The sequence below is a fragment of the Primulina eburnea genome, chromosome 1, assembly GCF_022965805.1.
Source record: "Primulina eburnea isolate SZY01 chromosome 1, ASM2296580v1, whole genome shotgun sequence".
Lineage (NCBI taxonomy): Eukaryota > Viridiplantae > Streptophyta > Magnoliopsida > Lamiales > Gesneriaceae > Primulina > Primulina eburnea.
In genome coordinates, this window is record NC_133101.1 from 61,264,303 (window position 1) to 61,278,406 (window position 14,104).

Here is a 14,104-nt window from a genome sequence, read left to right on the forward strand (position 1 = left end):
ATTTTCTCCATATGGACCTGAACTTACTCTCACATTTTAGAAAATATTTCGATCTTGAAACTGAGCTCAGATAATTTGGCTTAATAGCCATTTTGGTCATAGAAATATTGATTTTATATGTTTGATAGAGACGGACATGTAATTCAAACCAAACCAATCACTCAAAATTTTGATCTTCAATACATACAAGAAATTTGAGAAAAAATAGGTCGTCTTTCAAATTGCAAATGGAATTTGGTAATGACAATGATTTTTTCACCTAGTGAACCTAAAACTAAAAAACCACTTAGATTTAAATATCACTTTTGTGGTTAATATAGACTTTAGATAGGAATTCTCCCCCCTCACAATTCATTGTACAAAAAAAAATTGGAATTTGAAAATAGCTCAGAAATGAGAAAACGATTCCATCTGCTTGCACCATACGCCCAAAAAGATAACTCATAATTTTCCAAGTCACATGTATGATGGAAAAAGCAGTTGTAAAACGTCCCAACTAGTTTGCATCAGAATAAATATAACACGAGATATTAAAAGAAATGAAATTGCCCAGAACAGAAGTTCACAACAATTCTTCACTGGGCTTTTAAGGAGAATCCCAGCATATGACATCGTCATACCTTTCACACCAGTACAAACAAAACGATTCACGACCATCATCCAAGAACACAAAGCAAAATATAAACCGTCACCGAACATTCACATATGCAGAGACGATTGTTGACACAATAATGTCTCAGATATATAATAATACGACAAAGAATAGAAATTCCTCACGGGACTAACTTCATGCCTTTTTTTTAGACTGATTTGAATTCAAGTAGATGTTGAGCACATTTTGGTTCAATCTTGAATCCTTCAATCCTGTAAAAAGTCCAGAGTCAAGAATTGCAAGGAAAAATATGACAGAAAAAATGACAGATTTTACTAGCCATGATGGACCAGGTATTCAGGCAACATTCCTCTTTGCAATATAATCAACAATTTGCTATGCAGTAGTTGGACTACTGAAAAATACACCTGTTAAATGAGCAGCATGAGGCAAGAGGAAATTCACAGAAGTGATGAAAGAAAAAGACCAAGGATCAACTAAGTGGACTAGTTTACCTCATGACTGTGACAACTGACAAGGCCAAATTATCAAACTAATGGCAGCTATTGACGATGACATACAGGCATGAATACATGTAAATATTTCCATAAGAATTAAGATCGCCTATGTCACATAAATAAAATAAATACTCTTGTTAGGTTCAATCCCCTTCTTAAATTTTTAAACAGTACATTTCGATGGTATATGATGAACTACAATGGCTATCGGAAGCTTTCTAATTTTGCAAGTTGCAACCCCTTTGGTGAAATGCATGGACTTTCTACCCAGAGGAAGGAAGCTAGCAGGTTTATGGCTCCACAATTTCACAGATAGAGTATACATGCACTTTAAACAGGATGATCATTAAAGACATTTAAGAAAGATGTAAGGGAACAGAAACGGACGAGACATACAGGCAAGTAACTTAAACAGTAAGAGGCAGAGGACATTTTGCAAGAAAAGTTCTGGCGGAATTTGTTACGTATCATATCTTGAAAAAAATCAGATCATATATAACAGAGATGTGTTTAGGTGCATGTTCCTTTCAATTTAGGGGTAACTTTCAACTATCTACGCACCAACAATGGATACCATTAAGGAATACCCAAAGAACAACACGTGAATTTCCTTTCCGGTAAAAAGAATGCAACAAAATTACGTTTTCTGAGTGTTCAAGTTAAAATAATAAACGAGGAACCAAAATCTAATGCAAAGGGACATATATCATGACTGCAGCAGCAGTCACAACCCAGGAAACAGTGAAATGATTTGGTTGTAATGCTCTTAAGAACAAATAACAATTTTAGCCCCTTTGATTGTAAGGCAACTCTTGACCCTTTTTTTATTAGAATGTATCATTTAGAACACCTCCAGTCTCCATCAACCACAAATAGCTGCAGCTCATGCAGGCATTGCTCATTGCACACTCAAATATATGATAAAGCCATCCGAACATGTCAGTACACAACTTGTTGATGTCATATCACATGCATTTAAACTGAAATGTAGAGACCAGTTAATACAAATATAACACTGACCACATCTTATTCCTCACTGCTATCATACACCATTGCCATCTGGCGTCGGGTGGCAATTCTCTCTGTAGGGGATTCCTCGTCTGATTCAATGTACTTTTTTAGGCTACTTCTTGACTTCTTACCTTGTGCCTTTGGCTCCTGACGATACATTAATTTTGACAAGAAAAACATGAATTAAAATCGTAATTAGGTGCAGCAGAGAACTTTAAATTGTTATAAGTTTACATGGTCATTGGCATATCAAATCATCAACCAATCAATGTTGGAGACACCAAGAAGCAAAGTTGAGCTCTCGTACATCCAGAAACGTGCTATAAAAATAAAAGATTTGACTTTTACAACCCTGGCTAGTGGGCTTCACAAAATTTAAAAAGAATGATGCTTTTATATCTATTAATTTTGCTTTTATATCTATTAATTTTCCAAGTCTTGCTGCCAAAGGATGGCCGAAATCTACCCAGGCAAGAACCAAATTCACTAGTTTTGCTGGACAGAATGAGAAATTGCTAACCATCTGTAAGCCTCACATCTCTCACAAGGAGGATCCATTAACAGGCTCCTTGACTCTTTCGTTCAGACTTTCAATTCAGTAACATGTTTTTTAACGAGAACGGTAAGTCTAAATCATTGTCTCTTAAGTTGTCAATCAACTAATGAGAACAGTAATTCTAAATCATTCACCATCATATGCGGCATAGTAAAATTAGTTGTCATCTCTTAGAAATATTGGAGGTTTGCACTTCTCATCAACTGTGTTTCAAGTTACTACATCTTATCTGTTTTCTTCGAGTCCAATACATGTGTCTTCTTTCACTTCCTCACAAGTGCCTCCAATCGTCTCTGAAAGTACTCAAATCAACGTAATGATCAAGGTTTAATCATATTTTCGATCTCTCAGATCCAAAGCTTTTCCACTAGTGGCCTCATTTGTTACTCAATTTGTTATGTGTCATCAAACTTAATTTTGAAACTAAGAGAACTCGAGGAAACTATTTCTTCTACCGCATTGATTCAACATGAAACTTATACACGGGTCATTTCCTGAGTTGGAGTAGACCACGATGACTAATAGCAAACAGCACTAACGGGATTTCTATTTAATTAAAAGCCTGGTCCGGGCCTCAAATCTGGTATTTGTAATAGTCCTCAAATAATATTCTATAATAAAATAGACAATCTTCTCATCGTTATTTTGGAAGCAGGTCCGATAATCAGCCAAAATTCTTGGTATGATCTTTGTCTTCCCCGTGCACTTTGAGGTGAGACTAGCACGATATAATGTTTCCATCTTCAATTGTCGAATTTCTGAGATTTAATTTTGGAAGTTAGGGAATGATTTCTCAGGTAAACTCCGGGATTGTGTTGGCTATAATAGGTGATTCAATTAGTTGCTTTATTGGGTTTTAGTTTCATTTACTACATTGACAAATTGCTGAAGGAATATTAGCTGTATTCCTAGATGAAGATCTAATTTTCTCGTCCCTACTCCTATTTATACTTTAAATATACAATTGAACAGAATATATGAAGAAAAAAAACTTCAGTTTCTCATATTAGGAAAAAAATTTCCCACATTATTCAGAAATAAAAATTCAAAGCATTTTCAATGTGAAGTGCATATATTTTCAAAACAGGTTAGAAATTCACATCCCGATCTTCCATCTAAAAAATCATATCCTTTCTTACTAATTCACTTTGATATTTGGGGACCTTCTTGAATAGAAAATATAGAAGGGAGACATTGGTTCATTTCATTTGTTGATGAGCATACTAGAATCATTAACTTTATTCTCACGAAGGAAAATCTGGTGCATGTTAAATCTTTAAAAGCTTCAATGCTGTGATTCAAACCCAACTATGAAAATCCAAGTGTTGGATGCTAGGAAAAACATGGTTCAATCCTTAGTTATTACATGTCAAGTCACGGATTATCCACTAAGCACTTGTGTTTGTTGTCACGTCTCAACAAAACAAGGTGGCTGAAAAAAATAGGAGAGTTATCATGCTCATCACTCATATACCTAAACATTTTTGGGGAAAGTTAACCTTGCTAAAACATATATTATCAAATAGAATGCTGTCTGAGTACTAAATTTCAGAACACCTATAATTAGCATTCTTGAAACATCTGCACCTAGAATTTTGTCATACGTTCCATTGAAAGAATTTGGATGTTCTGCTTTTGTCTATTACGTGTGTATCATAGAGGTAAACTTGATCCCAAAGTCGTCAAATGCATATTCTTAGAGTACTCACTAAAAACAGAAAGGATACAGATGTTTCTCTCCATCACAAGACATTCTACAATACAATGGATCTCACTTTTCATGAATAACATCTGTACTCCCTAACCTTCCATTTAGAGAGAGAACATAGGCAATGAATACCAGCTCTGGAATATCATTCCCGCTCAATTACCCTTTTCATTTGAACCTTCAGTGATTCTAACAAATTCTATCTGAAACCATAGCCGTCAAATTCTTGAGAATAAATTAATTGGTGTTTAAAACAAAACCTCGGTTACATTCGTTATTCCACTGAACCGTCACGTTCTCAAAATTCACTTGTCCCAAACTATGATCTTCATATTTATCCTAGGAGGAGAAAAAGCCAAGAAATAATGGAAAATAAAGCATAACCCAATCTAGAAGTCCAAGTCAAAAACGAGTAACCCTGAAAATTTTCAAGGTAACATCTTCGAACTTCCTATTAGTGAATTGCCTCTCGATGATTTAGACTTTTGATTACTTGAAGAAATGGTGTGAGATCTTGTACAAACCACCCCATCTAGCTTTTGTTTCCTATAAAAGTCGGTCACCAAGATATAATGCCTTTATTGGTAGCCTTGATCAGACCCAGGCTCCCAACTCCATTCATGAAGTTATTATTATTTTTTTATCGATTTACAAACCAAGATTGTTCTTGAATTATGATGAGATGTTTATTCAGTTCATGACAATCAAATTAACGGTAACATTTCAATTGAACATAAGGATGTTTAGGGTTTGAAATAATAAGTTTCAGTCAACATTGTACAACAAAAGTGTATTGAGACACAATTTCAAAAATTAAAATACCTAGTGAGAGAATTTTTCAAAATGCTCTCCCACTCTTTCCCCTTCCTCGGTTTCTCAGTTCAAACTTCCTTCATCTTCTTTATCTCCTAACTTCTGCTGATCGTCTCGTTTCTTATTTTCCGGCGCCGGTCGCCGGTCTCCGGCGTCCAATTTTTTCTTTTCCTTTCCTCTTTTCGTTTCTTTCCCTTCCTCCCGCTTCTTTTCCGAGAGCCTTTTAGCTTCTTTCTCGAGATTACCCTCTCTCTTCTCCGAGGTTTTCTCATTGTTGTCAAACATGTATCGTTCGTTTGCTTCATCGTTCAGAAGTAAGGACTGTGATGAAAATGTGTTCATTGAACACAAAATTTTTACGGTGCGACTGGGATTTGGGGGCAATTCCGTTTGGTGGGAAGAACGAACCAGAAAGAAGAGTTATATGATGGACTTTGACCGTGAGGAGGCACGATGGTTAAGCAAGCGCTTTCATGATCTGGGCAAGTACCCCTCTTCATCGGCCGCCTCTCATCATTTCAGAGGTCGCAACTCGGTTTTCACGTTGCAAAAATTTGAAAACAAAAGGGGTAGCTTTATTGAGATTTCTAAGTTCAAGCCACAAGGAAAAAAGCAATATACAATTGTGCCCAGTGGATACGGCTCAGGGGGATGGCTGAAGATAGCTCATACGTTGGAAAAACTCTTGGCAGGAAAATCACAGAGTAATGGCCTTAATCCGAGGTCACATCGCGTCATACAACCACCGAGATCTAAGGTCCTTTTTCAAGATGACAGAGAATCAGCGAGGGATGGTAATACAAAGAAGATGCCTGACATGAATATAAAGGAGTTGAAATGGCTTGAAGCAGTTGTGATCACGAAGTGCGAGGCTAATGTCTCTTGGGATAAGATTCAAAATGTTAATCAGAAAACAGCCAAGAAGAAGGTCAAGGTTTTCCCATTTCAAGCAAATAAGGCGGTGTGGTGGCCATCAAATGCAGAAGATTTCGATTTTTTTACTAAGTTGAGAAGGGGTTTTTTCGATCACGGGATTGTCTTGGATTTCGAAGCTTGGAGAATGGATATAAACACGGAAGACAGGGACTTCAAATGTTGCAACAGCTGGATCTTAATTCATGGGCTGCCGTGGAATTGCTGGAATCATGACAACTTCAATCTCATAGGGGAGCTTTGTGGTGGCTTGCTGGATATCCATGAAGATACTAGACTCTTCCGTAATTTGGAGGCGGCAAAGATTAAGGTTAAAGGTGTTGAGGGAGGTTTCATCAAGGAAAGATTGCTGTTACATCTGGAAGGGAAGGAAAGACAGATTCGAATTCAAGTGCAATCCTTTGATCTGGGGGCTTATGAGAATTATCAGAGACAAACATATGCACAGGTTGTGGTTAACGGCAAGAGGACGGTGGCGGGATGGGGGAACAAAAATACTCTGCAGTGGAAAGTTATTAACAAGGGGGCTAAGGAAAATCCACCAATAGATGCCAAAGAGATGAACGCCTCTGGAAATCATACAAGTACGACTGGAACAAGTGTTGAAAGGCATCAGGGTCATGATTCTGGGTACAAAAGTGTGGAAACAAACGGCTCTTTCAAATCTAAGGCTCAACACAAGAACTCAGGGGCTTCCAAAGACAACGCAACTGCTTCTAATGCAGCCAAAGTGCACAAAATATTAACAAATATTACTCCTAAGGTTGCTGAAGTTTTCAGAAAATCTCCGGTCCATTCGATGACGATCGACAACATTGTGGAAGCGCAAAATGGGGAGAACAAGGGTATCAACAATCAATTACTGCCTCCAGTTTGGAAAGTGTACTGCAGGAAAAAATCAAGAAGGAACGATCTGCTGGAAATGGGCCACGCTTTTGAAAGAAAGTGCGATTCAACATACGGAATAGGTGTTGACAGTGAGCATGAGGGGCTTTACGACTCAGACGACGGAGAAAATTTGAAGCTAGTTGACTCAGGAGATGACTTGTTCGATAATGAATCAAACTCAGAAGATGACGCTTGCAAAGGAATGTTGCAGCCCAATGAAGCCTTTCAAGTCGTAGATCAGGAAGTTTCAATCAAGGATCTATTCAAAACACCGAAGAGGCTGGAGGATTACGCAGTGCCCAATTCACCTGACAATGACATCTCTACTGAGGGACAGGTATCAACCAACTCCTCTAATTCTTTTTCTAATCAATCCTCCATGCGCAAATCTCTTCTACACTCTTCTCCAGTTTTGGGATTGTCTAGTGGTCCTCTAGGAAGTAATGGGAAGTTTTTAGATGAATTGCCAGGCAAGGGACAAGAAATCGTCCATGGGTGTTTATCGGTAAGGGCAGCGGGTGATAACAAGGAGGTGCTGTTTGAGTTGGAGGGAATCAATCATGGTGATCAGGACAATGTTCACACAGTACTGTTGGAGAGGGAGCTAACTAGAATGGGTTCTGGTGTTGCAGAAGACTCAGCTTCGTCCTTGAGGGATAAAGAGGTCCCCCCATGAAAATCATCACTTGGAATATTAGGGGAGGGGGGGCTCGAAAAAAAGGGAAATGATTCGCAGCTTGATACGGAAAGAAAGGCCGGAAATTGTCGTAATTCAGGAAACAAAAAAAGAAATAGTCGATAGGTGGTTCGTTGCAAGTTTGTGGAAGCACAGGTTTGTTGATTGGATTTACCTGCCTTCGGAAGGCCGGGCGGGAGGAATTTTAGTAATGTGGGATCCGAGGGTAGTGGTGGTTAATGATAACTTGATAGGTGAATTCTCGGTTTCTATTCGGATTTGTAGTTGGTGGTTCTCGGCGATCTACGGACCGGTGAAGCCAACGGACAGGGAGAATTTTTGGGATGAGTTGGCTGGTTTGAGTGCTATTTGTGGGGACAATTGGTGTTTGGGAGGTGATTTCAATGTAGTAAGGAACACGGGAGAGAAAAAAAACAGCACTTCAACAACAACGAGTATGCTTTGTTTTGATAAATTAATAGGTGAACTGGGCTTGCATGATCCGCCACTTCTCAACGGTAAATACACATGGTCAAATTTCAGAGTTTCACCAATATGTTGCCGTTTAGACAGAATTCTATTCACAAACGGTTGGAGGGAATTATTTCCTAATTTCAGACAAACGGTGCTTCCAAGGATAACATCGGATCATTGCCCGGTGTCTTTTGACACAACTAAGGCGAAATGGGGGCCAACCCCTTTCAGATTCGAGAATGTATGGCTATCTCACAACAAATTCAAAGACCTAATTCAAGTTTGGTGGCACGGCAGGGCTTATCATGGTTGGGAAGGATACAAATTCATGTGCAAGCTGAAAAAGTTGAAAGGCGATTTGGTCGTATGGAACAGAGATGTTTTCGGTAATTTGGATGCAAATATTGGAGAGTTGACTGCTAGGATAAAACTTTTGGATGAGGTAGAAGCCAGTGGAACATGGTCCGAAAACTCTAGGCTGGAAAGAAGAAATCTTAAATGTGAACTGGAACAAGTGAGTTTTAAAAAACTACAAATGGAAAACCAAAAAGCCAAAATGAGATGGGCGAGGGAAGGTGACCAGAATACAAAATTTTTCCATTCCTTGTTAACAAATAGAAGAAACAAGTCGGTCATAGATAAGCTGGAATTGGACGACGGATCTGTAATTGTGGATGAGAATCAAATCGAGGATAACATTATCAAATTCTACACCCATCTTTACAGACGATCAGAGGGGGTTGAGGGTCACTTGGATGGATTGGAATGGAGCCCTTTGGATAGGTCCGAGGCACTGGAATTGGAGAACCCTTTCTCGGAGATTGAAATCAAAAAGGCCGTATTTGACAGTGATGGGAACAAAGCTCCGGGTCCGGACGGCTTCACGTTAGCTTTCTTTCAAAAATATTGGGAATTATTGAAGGGGGATTTGTTGAAAGTCTTTGAGGAGTTTTTCGAGGGGGGCGTGGTAAATGGCATCACGAATGAGACTTACATTTGTCTCATACCGAAAAAGCAAGACGCGATTAGGGTGAAAGACTTCCGGCCGATAAGTTTGATAACAAGCTTGTATAAGATTTTGGCAAAAGTGTTGACTAATAGATTAAAGAAAGTCTTGAGGAGTACGATCGCCGAGAACCAATGTGCATTTATAAAAGGGAGACAGATTTTGGATTGCAGCCTTGTAGCAAATGAGGTGGTGGAGGAGTACCGCAAAAGAAATATAAGGGGATGGGTATCCAAGGTGGACTTCGAAAAGGCGTATGATAACATCGACTGGCATTTTCTTGATTTCGTGCTACAAAAAAAGGGATTCGGAGATAGATGGCGGAAGTGGATTCGTGGGTGTGTGTCAAATGTCTCGTTCTCAATTTTTATCAATGGCAGACTGAGGGGGAAGATTAAAGGAGAAAGAGGAATCCGTCAAGGTTGTCCATTATCGCCTTTTCTCTTTAACTTGGTTGTGGATGTTTTGGGAAGGATGATAGACAAGGCTAAGGATTCAAACGAGGTGAGAGGTCTAGTAGTGGGAAAAGGGAAAATTGAGATATCTCATATCCAATTTGCGGATGACACATTGTTCATGGTTCAAACGAAGGCTCATGTCATTGCTCTTGTGGAATTACTCAAATCATTTGCGAAAAATTCTGGTCTCAACATCAATTTTCAGAAAAGTGTCATTTTGGGCATTAATATTGAAAAAGAGAAAGTGGTACAGTTGGCTCAAAACATTGGCTGCAAACCTCACGACTGGCCCATCGTGTATCTAGGGGTACCTTTGGGAGGTAGGCCTACGTCTTTCGATTTTTGGGAACCAGTCCTATCAAAAATGTCAAAAAAGTTATCTAGTTGGAAGAAAGCATTTTTGTCAAGAGGGGGACGCCTAACACTCATAAAATCAGTTCTTTGTGCTTTGCCTTCCTATTACATGTCTTTGTTCAAGGTCCCAACAAAGGTGGCAAAAATCATGGAAAAAATCATGCGTGATTTCCTTTGGGATGGATTAGACGGGGAAAAACAGTGTCATCTTGTGAGATGGGATCAGGTTTGTAAACCAAAAGACCGAGGAGGATTGGGTTTGGGAAGTATCGTTGTGAGGAATAGAGCATTGATAGGAAAATGGTGGTGGAGAGGAACAAAGGAGAAGGAGACTTTGTGGAGGAAGGTGATAAAGAGCATTTACGGCCTTCAAGAGAATGAGTGGGATTTGGGTTTGGCCAAGAATGTCACTTTTAGATGCCCATGGAAATTCATTTCTCGTACCTTCCCGGCAATTCAACTAATGTGGGGTTCGGTTTTGAGAGGGGGTAATTACATAAGATTTTGGGAGGACGTGTGGGGGGGCGGGGAAACTCCATTCAATGTTCGTTTCGCTTCTTTGTATCGCATTTGTACTTTGACAAACAAACCTATTTTGAGTTTCTTAGAAGTTGTCAGTCACCAGGATAGACAAACATATCGATGGGATGTATGTTTTAGGAGAAACCTAAACGACCGAGAGTTGGAAGAGTTTGTTACTCTTCAGGGCGTGTTAGATACAGTTAGGATTCAGCTAGGCGTCGAAGATTACAGGGTTTGGTTGGGGGAGTCTACGGGTGTGTTTAGTGTCAAATCATTTTACGGCTCTTTTTTTCCTACCCAACTGTTTCCTGCTTTTCCAAGCTACAATCATATTTGGAAGGTTCCTGTCCCTCAAAAGTTACAAATTTTCTCGTGGATTGTGGCGTTGGGTAAGTTACCTACGGCGGACTTGGTGCAAAGAAGATGGCCCACCTGCGACTTGTGCCCAAACTGGTGTTCCTTATGCGAACGCAGCGAAGAAACTCAAGATCATTTATTAATTCACTGCTCTTACGCAAGAAGCTTATGGTCAAGGGTTATGCAAGATCTGAATTTTCAGTGGGTGTTCTCGATGACTGCTAGAGAAATGTTCACCAGCGATCCAGGTATTCCTAGGGGAAACAGAACTACCATCCTATGGTTTGTCACGATTCACTTCTTATTTTGGAGCATTTGGCTGGAGAGGAATAACAGGATTTTCAATGACAAGAAAGCGGAAGACACTGATGTATGGGAGCTCATCAAGTTCAGAGTGGCAACTACAATCACAAGGACTAAAGAGTTCATTCACCTATCTATTTCAGATGTTGTTAGGGATTTCAAGTTTTTAATGACGTGAAGTTAGTATTAGCTATATGTTTTTGCTATTGCGGATCACTCATCCGCCCCACTGTACTTGAACTTTCAAATTTAAATAAAATATTGTTTCTAATCAAAAAAAACATTGTACAACAAATATTTTTCATATAAACCGAGCTCTACAGAAGATTTCTAACATTTAAAGCCAATCCTTTCAACTTTAGTTAGCACAATACTTTCATACTTGGATTACCTATTCTTTGGCCAATAACTCTCAAATCTAATAATTTCTCAACGAAATAAATTGATACAGAAGCTAGACATTCTAAGGCTCTAAATCCTTGGTCATCAGCCAAATTCGACAATGTATTAAAATTTTGGTCATTGAAAACTTCTTCGAGCATGAATGCCATCGACTACTTCAAGAAATTTTTTTAAAAACGAAATCACCAAACTCCAAAGCCATCAGACGGGGGAACAGATATGGTAGCTTCATAAAAGATCCAAAAGTTTCATATTTCGGTAGTGTTTTAAATATCGTGGTAAAAATATTAAAAACTGGCCAGAGTAAATGCGGAGACATTAAAATTTAACAAATTTATAAACTCCGTGATGAGTTTATATTTAGGTATATTTATTTGATTTAATTTATTGAGATTTTGTGAATTTAATGATTTAAATTGTTATTTATAGTTCCTCATCTTAGTTTTTTATTAAATACAAGCTGAAAGTGATGAACTCGAGTTAAAATGGAGGAAAAAGAGACGCATTTGCATTGGTTCGGCATGCCGGAGTCACGCCGAAGAAAAATTACAATATAGAGTTATGGATTAAGCTATAGCAGAGTGGTAAAATGAAATAAAAGCAGAGATCATGCTGAAACATGCTGTGAAGAAAACATCATGCAGTGTTAAGTCTTGCAAAGAAGAATTCCTATGCCAGTTATCAAATGCTATTTGAAGAGCCCAAGAAATAAGAAAGACTTGCCCAGGAGAAAATTAAAAAGAAGAAAGTACCAAGTTTTGGGGCACCAACTTCTAGTCACACTAGAGTTTCTTTCTTGGGAGCAAGCTTTCATTTTTTCGGAAAACTTCTTGCACGAAAATCTCTCTCCCCTTAGGTAGCTAGTTGTTTTTTTTTTATTTTCTTGTTCTTTGCTTTGATCAGATTAAATTTTTTTGGACAAAATTTCATGACCTTGCCTGGCTAAATTTTATTTTCTTGGATGAGAAAGACAAAACCTTAGAAAAAAATATATAACTTGTGAGATTTGATAATTGCACATAGTTTTGATTGGTTTATATTTTACTATCAACTGTTATTTGTTTTTCATAATTTAAGATCATTCGTTTGAACCAACTAGTTTTCATTCATATAATCCACTGTTGAATTAGATATTAAAATTCATAATCGTTTGATCCCTCTAATTTGTTTGAATTTATTAACTCTTACGCAAAAAAATTGACTAAATTAAATACAATTGCTTGTGTTTGTATTATTTAACTTCATCAGTCTTGTTAGTTTTTAATGCTAGCGTTGAATTATATCCTTTGCATGAGATTATTTAATTGGTAAGGATTAATTAGAGCCCGTATTTCTATTCAACTGATATAAAGGCCAGATATAAATTAAATTTCCAACGGTGAATACTCAAATATAAATTGAACTTGCTGCATCAATGATCAAGTTATAAAATTCCAACGGTAGATGCGACCGAAACCAAAGTTAGTTCTCATTGATTGCTAAGTAATTTTAATATCGAGTGCGTGCTAATTAGCTTATTGTTGGAATTCAATTTTTATGAAACCTCATTTATTTTATTTTTATTGTTTTAAATGTTTTGCACATAAAGTTAACATCTCTTCATGGGATCCCTACTCATGCTACTACGTATTAATTAACTTGACTTGATTGGGCTATGTTAGGTGAGACACCTAATCGCTCCACTCCATCAGCTAATACCATTAAATGAGAAACTTTCTTAATGTGAAACGATATTACATTAGAATAATAAAAGATAATAGTTACAAGGGACAGACAAGATATCCGCAGGTACGTGACGTACGTCGAAGATAGTTGAAACTCTTATTACATCAATAACATATAAAACTCCAATCCTTAACTAGATCCGATATCAAGAAATTCTTAAATCCTGAATGTTTCTTAATCCAAACTGAAGCCCTGAATCTGATCTTTTCCCAACATTCTTCAATAGATTCTTCTGTTAATTGAAAATCCTGTTGTTTCGCTCCCGCCAGTTTGACCAAAAGATACGATGGACAGCCACACTCAAAAAATATTGCCTCTCTTTCCAATACTGCGACCAATATCTAAAACAAACAATTCACGTCCTGATCTTGGAGCAACCCACACCAGACCCAACTCTTCCAAAGCTTTGGACCAAATAATAGTCGTGAATGGACAATGAATAAGCATATGCAATTCAATAATTGAGAAATATATTCTCAATCACCACCCACAAGGATGATCAAGCATTAAGGAGCCGGTCAGAAGATCATGGAATAGCTTGTTCGACACATGACAAACTATCATCCATTAACATGGACGATAGAATATAAATTCACCTCCAATTAGAGCACTTATTGATGATAAAACATAGTAAATACCTTGTTTCTGCCACTTTCTCATTGTTGACTAGAACATATTAGCCACTCATTAAACATAATTCTGTGTAGTAATAAGATATTTTCCTTTCTAAAACCCATTAGACTAGTTCATTAAACCAAAAAAACATTTCGTGGTCCCTAACCAATGTTTTTCAATGATGAAATTTCAT

General features: G+C 37.8%; 1 protein-coding gene across 5 annotated transcripts in view; it reads right to left on the minus strand.

Annotated features, from left to right (window-relative positions):
• Positions 1–506: 506 nt before the first annotated feature.
• The window catches only part of LOC140837362 (protein LEO1 homolog), a 36,663-nt gene continuing 23,065 nt past the window's right edge, over positions 507–14,104 (minus strand). For all 5 annotated transcript variants that reach the window (XM_073203521.1, XM_073203501.1, XM_073203517.1 and 2 more), the window contains 2 exons: positions 2,131–2,268; positions 507–864 (listed from right to left, as the gene is read on the minus strand). In XM_073203521.1, coding sequence (XP_073059622.1) covers positions 2,137–2,268 — 132 coding nt within the window. In that variant the 3' untranslated portion in view covers positions 507–864; positions 2,131–2,136. The remainder of the gene's footprint in view (positions 865–2,130; positions 2,269–14,104) is intronic.